Here is a 10,522-nt window from a genome sequence, read left to right as displayed (position 1 = left end):
GTTAACAAACCATCGCACTTTGGCGCAGACCATCGCACTTTGGAGCGACCATCGCGCTTTAGAGTCTTTTATATATATATATATATATATATATATATATATATATATATATATAATCCAAATAGAAAGAGTTGATATCACACAGTCAAAATAATTAGAGTGCTTTTTTTATTGAATATATTTTGGAACTGTATATTTTCTTGCTTTTTTTATTGGTTTATATAGTGTATATTTTTTTTTGAATTATATATATATATATATATATATATATATATATATATATATAATTCCAAAATTCCAAAATTCCAAAAGTTCGAAAATTTCAACAACAAAAAATCAGTTAATAAATATTTTTCTCAATTTGAAAAAGTTGCAGAAAATTCAAAATGGCCACGGCAGGTTTTGTCCACAATGGTAAAAAAAGATTTGATTGGCAAGTTCACTCAGATCCAGATTATGGCAAGATCAAGGCTACAATCTTAAAAGCTCGTTAATTAGTACCCGAAACGTACAGACAATAATTCAGAAAATTTGATAATCAAGCGTATGAAAGGTGAAGATAACGAACAGTGATGTATGTAGAGTTTGCTAGAGAAAAAGACAATTCGTTTAATCATTGGTTGAGATCTAATAGAATCAATGATAATTTAAACAACTTTCGTCAACTCATCTTAGGGGAAGAATTTAAAGTGTGTTTTCATGAAGATTTGTGAACACATTTAGAAGATAAGAATGTGAGAACTCTTGAGACAGCTGCAGTTATTTCAGATACTTATAATCTCTCTCTCTCTCTCTCTCTCATAAGAAAACCTTTGTAGCAAAATCTCAAGCTTGTAGCTTATCAAAAAGTGTAGACTCAGATAAAAAGAGTGCTTCAGAGTTTCAAGTTTGTTTGCAGTCACCACCTCACAGTGGTTCTAGGTTCGGTCAAAGGTCAGGACGTTCTGAAGGTTCCTCTGGTGTAGGATGGCTTCCTACTTGTACTTATTGTAAAAAAAAAAATAGGTCATCTGATTAGTGAATGACAAATGCGTGTGCATCATTTAGAAATGATAAGAAAGCCTTTAGTTCATTTTACTCTCACACTCCTGACGTTCAGGGTTCGAAGTCCAGTTCTCTTATGAAGTTAAACCTGGTCAGATGTTGAGAGATATTGGTGCTACACAGACGGAGTGTTTTGCCTTTGTCTGAGCGGTGGGTCAGTTTTATCACATGGTGTTGAGCTAGGCATCATTGGTGGTCCCTTACATAGAATTTATCTGAAATCAGATTTAATTACTGTACCAGTTATTTAGGTGTTCGACCTACTCTTACTGTTTAAAGCATTTCCTTGTTGCTAGGCAACGATTTAGCTGGTGGTAAAGTCATACCAGATCCTATACTTTGTGAGAAAATTACTTCCACCGTCGCGCCCGATGAAGAAGACAACGACCTATATCCAGCCTGTGCTGTCACTAGATCGATGACCAGAAGAAAAGAAGCCAATGATGATCATGTTCAGGCCCCCAACACGGCTGGTTCATCTCATGAAATTGACCTCAGTGACACTTTCCTGTTTGACCTTGATGACATTTCACATGAAAATAGACAGTCATTTAACAACAAGTCTCCACTGAAAACCAGTGACGATGGTGGTCCCAATACACAGGTAGACTAGGGCAAGAACACCCTCAGTAGAGATCAGCTACTGTCCAATCAAAATAAGGACCCTGATATTATCCAACTGAGCAAGAGAGCACTTCCACCAGAAGAGATCACCAAAGTTGGAGAGGGTTTTATACCAACGACGGGATCCTTTTGCAAAAGTGGTGACCACTTAATGCACCATCGGATGACGTATGTAGGGTCGTTCACCAGATAGTGGTCTCAGTGGTATATCGTAGGGACATCGTGAGTTTGGCTCACGATACACCCACTGCAGTTTATTTAGGAGTCAAAAAAACTTCTAACAGGATTTTGAGTCATTTCTATTGGCCAAATTTAAGAAAGGATGTTTCTGAATTTAGCAAGTTTTGTTACGTTTGCCAGATGGTAGGTAAACCTATTCATAAAATCCCATCTGCCCCTCTACAACCTATTCCAACATTTGAAAAACCATTCAGTAGGGTGTTAATAGATTATGTAGGATCCTTGCCAAAAACCAGGTCAGGGAAATTTAAAAATGCAAGTCTTTTTCAGTATAGAACCGAAGCAAACTGTTCCTTCATTTAACATCATAAACTTACTTTACAATTTGATAAGTATGTCCAGTCAAACAATTAACAGGGGCAAATCCAGGAATTGCGGTTACGGGGGAAACACTTTATGAGACAGGGGGTCGGGGCCACCTTGAGGCCCCCAGTGGGTACAGGTCGAAGCCCTGGTGGCGGTTAACGGCGCAAAGCCCCCGGAAGCTCCTAGATTCTACTGATTTTATAGGGCTTCAAATATGTCTCCTATTATAGTTATTTGTACCATTTTCTACCACTTTCAACACGGTGAAATTATAAAATGACGCAAATCTTAGGGTTTTTGAAAAAAAAAAAGTTCTCTCAATAAAGTAATTCAAGAAATAAAAAGATTTTGTCATTTATTTCTCCGGGAGTGGAAGAAATTATTGTTTCTTTTACATGTATCGTTGAGGACATTTTTCTAAACAAGATACCACGATTTTAAAATGTAGGTTGCCATAAAAATCTGCACATACTGTAAATGTATTACATTTGGCTGTATATTCTATTTAGCGCCTTTGGCGGAACGCAGCTTCCGCTAAATGAAATTCATCGCTAAATGCCATCCGTAAATCTAGATGTTTAAAGTAATTCAGGAATGCGCTATATCAAATCTACGCTAACTTGTTGAAAAAACGATTTCTGTCAAATATCGTACACGCCAAATATAATACGTTTACAAGTAATTAATAAAGACGAGTTTTGTCTTTTGATTCACGGAAACGGATAAAAAATTCCACCGCATGCTAAATGGAAATTACTTTACTTTCGCTTTTAAAGGTCACGGGAATATGTTTGGATATGTTTGGCATTTTTAAAACAAAATTATTTAAGAATACATTGAATAAAACAAAAATCGAATCAAAGAAACGCATATACCTATAATAACTCGAAATTATTTTCTTTTTGCAAAAATCGGACCAAATTCATTCATTTTCTGCAATACTGGGTACTGATATAATATATTATATCCCAGAGCTAGATAGTTGGGATGTCTGTTACTTTTTCCAGTAAAATTTAAATTGTCTTTAATACAAATACGTCAACTATAACGCATAAAACTTATTGCTAATAATATCAATGTGTTTGTGCCAGTTTGTTTTTCAAAACAGTTCTCTTACATTAATTTTAAAGTATGTATATGATGCATGTTGAAATTAAATATTATTGCATTAAGGGACTCCAATCCTCAGCAATGTTTGGTAACTCGCGTAAAATCCGGAAAAAGTTTATTCGTATCATAAATTCCGGCATTTATATTTTTTGGAACTCTTCTTTGAAAAAAGAATAAGAATTCACAGATGTAAACAAACGGAAATGGAGGGGAATTGTATACGAGAAAGAGATAAGAAAGGTCGGTTCAAGAAAGCCTCGTCTACTGCTACTATAACCATTAGAACATGTACCGATGAAAATAACAACCACCCTGACTTCATCGATGTCAACAGCGAAGATCCACTAGCACAGGTAGATGAATATGATGAAAATAAAGAGACATCTGGCCTGTTCCAAGGCAGAAGAGTTGTTGAATTTTCAATTCTGGTGGATCATTTGCAAAGAGGGTGCTTTCTGTGTCATACGCCTTTGGATCTTGTTGACTGTGAGAAAGAGAGACGTTATGGACTAGCCAGCTTACTGTATGTGAGATGCAGGAAGTGTGACGAACTGACGATCATTCCAACTGGTAAACGACACAATATAGGTCAGAATGGTCAAGGTCCTTTTGATATCAACACCAAACTTACTGTAGGTAAGTATTTTTATAAAAACCTAAAAATATAGGACCACATTATGTGACTCAGGTATTATTTCCATTTAGAACTACTTAGTATGGATACTGAGTGTATATATATATATATATATATATATATATATATATATATATATATATATATATGCACATATGTTTATGATATTTCTTTCCTGTTATATTTTTTATATTTTTTAGATAAATGATGAGTTGAGTTTGTCGCCCAGGATTACAAAGCGCACATCTATCATTACTGCTGTGTCCAAATTCATGGAAGAGAGATAACTCTACATTCTGAAAATTGATGTCATATTGATTTCAGTCATTATCTTTTATATTTTACTGGATACAATGCAATTTATTTTTATTTTTGTAATCCTTTCACCCAATGGATATTTTGTTTAGGCAGCAAACAAGTCAACATACAGTATATGAAATACAATTTGATGAAACTGAGATAACTCTTTTTGTTTTCTATTATTTACTGTATACGTAATGATCAATTATCTCATAAGATCACCTTGATACAATGGTAAATAATTATCAATTCTTTGTCATAATAACAAGTACGTAAGAAAAGCTTCACAATAATGGTAAAAAAATACATCTTCATTTTTTTGCACCTGAGGGACGGAGTACCTTAATATTTAGATTTTAATTCCAAACGTTCTTAAAACGTTTTTAAATTAAAAATCAAATAACAGCAAATCATTATTTATGTCTTCAAGCGAGATGTGGTTTGTTTAAAACGTAGATTACCTGGGATTGATTCGAAACTTCGACAATTGTTGTGGCAGATTATTTTCTATATCGCATATGTAATAGGTGCACATTTACATGAATGATAATGATGATAATAAACTTTATTCACACAAAGCATGTGATATGTATCAAGTTAAATCAAGTAGTGTAGTCTTGTTCATGGCTCTTGCTAAAATGTAATATTTCTTGACTACTAGGGGTGTGAAAATAATGGAATATAACCTAGAAGATTTCAAATTATCAGATGAGACACGAATTTCTTCGTAATGGCAGACAACGATGTAATATCATTTATTTTAGCAATTTATTAAGATCGAGGAGCCAATATTTATGTAGTATTCACGAAATTTAGTGTGTTACTTGACTATCAGAAAATAATGTGAGGATATGTATGGAATCTACATTTAATAGACAAGATCGTAAATACCGAATAAGCGGAACTCTCTTGTAAAGAATTCTGGAAAAGCGTGTCAATTTTTGGCACTGCTTATATTCCAACATGGCATCGGAGCTCAACTAGGTTAAGGGTTTCGATAGTAAAAGGCACTGAAACTTTGGGGTGAACTGATACCTCAAATTCACAAGTATAATTACAATTGTTACAGTCAAACATCGAAACGATAATACCCATGTGTTGACTGTGAAAGGTGATGATAAGGAACAGTGATCAATCTCATAATTCCTATAAGCAATACAAAATAGATAGATGGGCAAACAAGGACCCCTGGACACACCAGAGGTGGGATCAGGTGACTAGGAGGAGTAAGCATCCCCTGTCGACCGGTCACACACATCGTGAGCCTCATATGCTGACATTATACATAGTCAAAATCAGTGTGCCAAGAAGTGACAAACAATCGGTATAAAACGAGTTCGCTGCAGAACTGTAGCTCTCTGAAAAAAAATAGTGTGACGGACAGGGAGCTACAGATCCATCCCTATGAAATCCTTCGATTTACGGCGCACATAAAGCTGCGCCCGGTTCAGGCCTGATATCGCTATATTCTTGTGTTGCTGTCACATTTATAAATTTAATATTAAAATATTCTTAATATATTTTTTCTACTATACTTGTGTCCAAACATACTTCCAAATATTCATTAAAGCCCCTTACGACCCGAAAACTCACAGCTTCGAATGATTTCGTTGACGTAGCCATGTTAGGTAGCAATAATAAAAACACAGGAACCGGTAATTTTGTTTGCAATAATATTAGTACTAATCTATACCATACCACCACAACTAAAACTTGGTGGTACGATATATGCCATTACTCTTATTGTTACAATACAGACACTATTAGTGATTCCTGTGAGTGTTCTTTTTTCTAAAACTAGGGGTGGTATATGGTATAGCCCATTGTTATTATTACAGACAAAATTACCGGTTCCTGTCGAGTGTTTCCCAAATATAAATCACACTCTCATTGAACCGTCGTGTTCCAATACTTAGAGTGTATTCATTATTTAACGCATCCTCTGACAGGAAAAGTACCTTGATTGAGCGACGTCGTTGTGCAAATAATTTAAGGGAGTGTAGATTTGTCTATTGAAGCTTTAACTACGTTCATAATTAAAATGAAATATATATATCATATATTTGATAATACATGAAAAAAGCTCTGTCTAATTCACGTATTTTTTTTTTTGATTTTGATTTAGCCATGTTTACTTCGTTTAATAAACGTGTCACGGTGACCGTTTGTTTGATATTCGTAGGATTAGTTAACTATATATCGTTAACCGATTGGTGACTGTATTATCTGCCATAGTACTATCCATCTCATTGCGATCCAGCCTCACCCTCCAACACCTCCCAAATGCACCAACATAGTGAAGTTGAAGTGTGTTGTAGTAACATACATATGCTCCGTATGGGACGTATGGGTTGTCCCATGGTTTAAAATAAATAAATATAAATAAATAAGGACCATCGTGTACCAACACGTCTGATGACTGCGGTACTGTCTTTTGATGGCCGGACACATACATGTGGTCGTATGTCATAAATCATAATGAAATAAAGAAGTAACTTATATTTTACAAAACTAAATAAAAAGTAAAAAATTTAAATAAAATGAATTATATTTTTTTTATTTATATAATAATTTTAAATTAAAATTTAAATTTTTTTATGATAAATAAATTAGAATTAAAAAATTAAAATATTTTTTATTTATAATAAATTATATCTTTTATATAATAATTTTAATAATAAATTTTATTTAATTTATTCAATAAGTAAATTAAAATTAAAAAAAATATAATAAGTAGATATAAAATTAAATATTTAAAAGATCTTTTTATTTATTTGGATTCTAATAGAAGGTAATAATTAGTAATTGCACGAGTCTCCGTCCTTCGTCCAAATAAATCAAGATACACCGAAATAAATATACCATAATTAGTAATATTAGTAACAGGTAATAGTAATAGGGATGTAGGTATGTATATACATGTGAAATAACTAAAATATATACAGAAAGGAATTAGGGTAGGGTCGACAAAGAAAATTTTGATAATAGAGTGCCACTAGTTATTACTTTGTTAATCAAAAATTATAAAATTATGCCAGACAACAATTTTGAGATCGTCATCAGGCAAGAATTTTGAGGTCGTCGTCGGGTGCTACACCTCAGACCCTGTACCATGTTTCTGTAACTGGATCCAGTTCGTAGCACGACATGGCTCCATAATTCTTATTCGATAGTATGTATTATGTGTATAAAACTGAAGATGCATAATGTAATAAGTGGTGAGTTAGTACTGATGTTAAAATTGTATGACAGATAAAATATTAACCATAAAAAGTGGTATACTTAATTACAAAATATATAGATTTAATTAATTAATGAAAATACAGAGTAGATGCAAAATCACAAATCGCATACATCCAACAAGCTTACATATATTAAATATAATAGTATGCAGCAGGCCTGCATACATACAAACTGCGACATTGCATCTAAATGTTTGTCATAAAAAGAGAAGTTTACAAAATACATACGTATAATAACATACCTGAATTTTATGTATATTTGCATATACATGTACTTATAATATACCTGGATTTGATGTATAGCTGCATCTATACTTTAACATATATGTTTATATAAACTAAAGCGATAAAAACGCAAAGTTTATATTTATAATATTAATATGCTACGATACTTATATAAACGCGTCACGGTGACTGTTTAATGGATTGTAAGTAAAATATTCATATCAAGACATGCCTTTTTTAAAGTTTTATTTTTTTTTTTATATAAACGAGGAACATGAGTAATTAACTGAATGACTATATATTATGAATAGTGAAAACAAACAAAATGTTAACGTAATGTAATTTTAAGCGTGTTCATACGTGCAAGTATGCAGATATGTGGTGGGCTAGTAGGTATCAATAAATTTCATTCGTCGTTTATTTTTGTTTTGTTTTTATGTTGAACAGATTTGATGTAAAGGAATGATCTCTAATAAAACAAATACATCATTGATGTAAATATATAATATATATATATATATATATTTATCCGTACCACGGTGGTTTCAAACTAGGTTAGATGATAACAGGTTTCTTCACAATAAGCTGATAGGCGAAAGGTGTGGTGATCGCATATGACGTCACAGCATAACGTGGCCCGCTATCATCATTAGCAGAGATTTCCAAATCAGGAAGTCGATTTGAGTCGATTGAAATGTTAAACCTGAAATTTTGCCTTAAAAACTGGGAGATTGTTTCTTTATATATATTGTAAAAAGCTACTTCAATTTCAAATTATTTACGAACGTGGGACATGTCCTTTAAATCACAGTATTTTGCTCTACAGTCGGTTGGAAAAGAAATGTTGTGTAGCTGATATGTACTGTTAAAATGTTCGATTTCCAATTATTTACTAGCACATATAGTGCAAGAGAACCCTGTATGTACGCTTTCTTGAAAAAATAAGCTGAAAGCATGTATCGAGTAGGGTCATGATCGGCTGAATATCAACTGACAAACATTTTCACATTGCACTTAGGTAGAACAGTGTCACATTTAATTAGATTATTTCCAGTTGTCTAAGAGTTATATTACAAAAACCTAACTTGCGTCATCTCTCTCTCTCTCTCTCTCTCTCTCTCTCTCTCTCTCTCTCTCCTATTTAGAAATAATTATGAATGAATAGTCAATATATTACATAAATGGACTCCGTATAACAGACTCTTGCCTGATGCCACTAACTTACGGGTGAACATGACCCATTGTGTATGCTAACAATGACAAAATTGCTGCCACAACATTTATCTATAAACATCTTTGTAAAATGCAATATTGTCAATCGATAATTATTAGCTATCTTAGTACACAACACGTTTGCAAGAACATACAATGGATAATTGAGTTTAAATTCGGTTTAGATAAGAATAAGCCATACACTTGGTACCACATTTCCAATTTATGCTTTCTATTGTCAAGTTGTTTAGTTGAATTAAATTTTCTTTCGGGTCTTTACATTGTTTTTCATTTTTTACGCGTTTTCGGGGCTTTATATACATTCACATCTCTTTCATACTTCGATATTTCATTGAACACTGGTGTAAACCGCAAACTAACAACAAATTTTATGACAAACGGGTTGACTTCAGCTTCTCCATCATCAGCTTTCCATATTTATATACCAATATTCCATTACCATCTGCATATGTATTTATGTTTCTCAAATGATTCGATACGCAAGGGCTTGTTCTGTTTTTGGCAGTTTTCCAAATCGAGAGAGTTTACTGGCAAGTGCATTGTTACTGGGATTTCAACAGTTTCGTTAAACGTCTGCATTTCGCAAATCACATGGTAGTTACATAGATTAATTTACTAATATAACCAGTCATTAGATAGAATGCGGTGTGACCTGTCTCATGCAAACTGAGGCCGTTCTGTGCACTGAATTTTATTACGAATCACCCCGTTTACCTGATAAAGATTTAGGGCTCAAAGCGGATGCAGGTCGACACGGGATGCTTAGTCACCCTGAGCTTCTGATCCCACCCCTGGTTTATGCATTGGTTCGTGTTCTTCCCCTTTCATACGCATTTATGTTTGTGATAGATGTTGATGGAAGCGAATGTCCGGTGCGTTAGGATGTGATATTGCGTGTATGTAATGAGAACATGAGACATTGATTCAAGTTCATGTCTTCTGTACCTGTGTACATAACCTTGATTGTGGCATCATTCATGACCTTTGTGGTGTGAATACACATGATGTTAAGAACTGTAGAATATTTGCGACATCTATTGAGATGTTTTTTGTGATACCGATTGGTTAAAACTTTCATAGAGGGATGTGTGAAAGTGTATCTCAAATTTAAAAGATTAAATTTGTGAATATCAAATACGAAAAGGACACTACCAATATGTTGAATATTAATAAACTACCATACATTTCCGACAAACTAATTTCCTGTGATGTGAGCTTCTCACTTGATACTTTATTTTTTGGTAAAACATCATGAGGTCTTACTTTAGGTATGAACAAAAGTTCAGGTGTATTCTGGTTACCGGATATAGTTTTAATGATACAATTTCATTTAAGGAAGTTAGCTCCTGAGTTTTTGAGTACAACTGCGCAGGATGCTACAACTAAGTATTCTCTGGTTCAATACTGATCCCATTGGTGCAAATATATTGCACATCTATTGCTTAACCCTATCCAGTTGAAAATATGTGTGTTAATTCAAATTTTGAAAGGGTTTGACAGGGACTATATATTGTGGCGGACGGATCCACTAATCAAAAAGTTGTAATTTTCCATGATATAACAG

The 10,522-nt window shown here is 33.5% G+C and overlaps 1 protein-coding gene across 2 annotated transcripts; it reads left to right on the top strand.

Annotated features, from left to right (window-relative positions):
• Window positions 1-3,391: 3,391 nt before the first annotated feature.
• Window positions 3,392-4,416, top strand: LOC130048498 (uncharacterized). Of its 2 annotated transcripts, none has more exons than XM_056145344.1 (2): window positions 3,392-3,960; window positions 4,159-4,416. In XM_056145344.1, exons 1-2 carry the CDS (start codon window positions 3,528-3,530, stop codon window positions 4,164-4,166), a joined length of 441 nt encoding a protein of 146 aa, XP_056001319.1. In that variant the 5' UTR covers window positions 3,392-3,527; the 3' UTR covers window positions 4,167-4,416. The 2 variants fall into 2 exon arrangements, 1 of the variants encoding a protein (XP_056001319.1); XR_008797289.1 differs by lacking the exon at window positions 3,392-3,960 and adding an exon at window positions 3,983-4,012.
• The last annotated feature ends 6,106 nt before the right edge of the window (window positions 4,417-10,522 follow it).

This window comes from Ostrea edulis, chromosome 7, assembly GCF_947568905.1.
Source record: "Ostrea edulis chromosome 7, xbOstEdul1.1, whole genome shotgun sequence".
Taxonomy (NCBI): domain Eukaryota; kingdom Metazoa; phylum Mollusca; class Bivalvia; order Ostreida; family Ostreidae; genus Ostrea; species Ostrea edulis.
The sequence above is the reverse complement of the archived record's forward strand: the minus strand, read 5'-3'. Positions and strand labels throughout refer to the sequence as shown.

Coding starts and splice junctions, on each gene's coding strand:
- LOC130048498 (XM_056145344.1), top strand. CDS start 3,528: ATGGAGGGGAATTGTATACGAGAAAGAGATAAGAAAGGTCGGTTCAAG.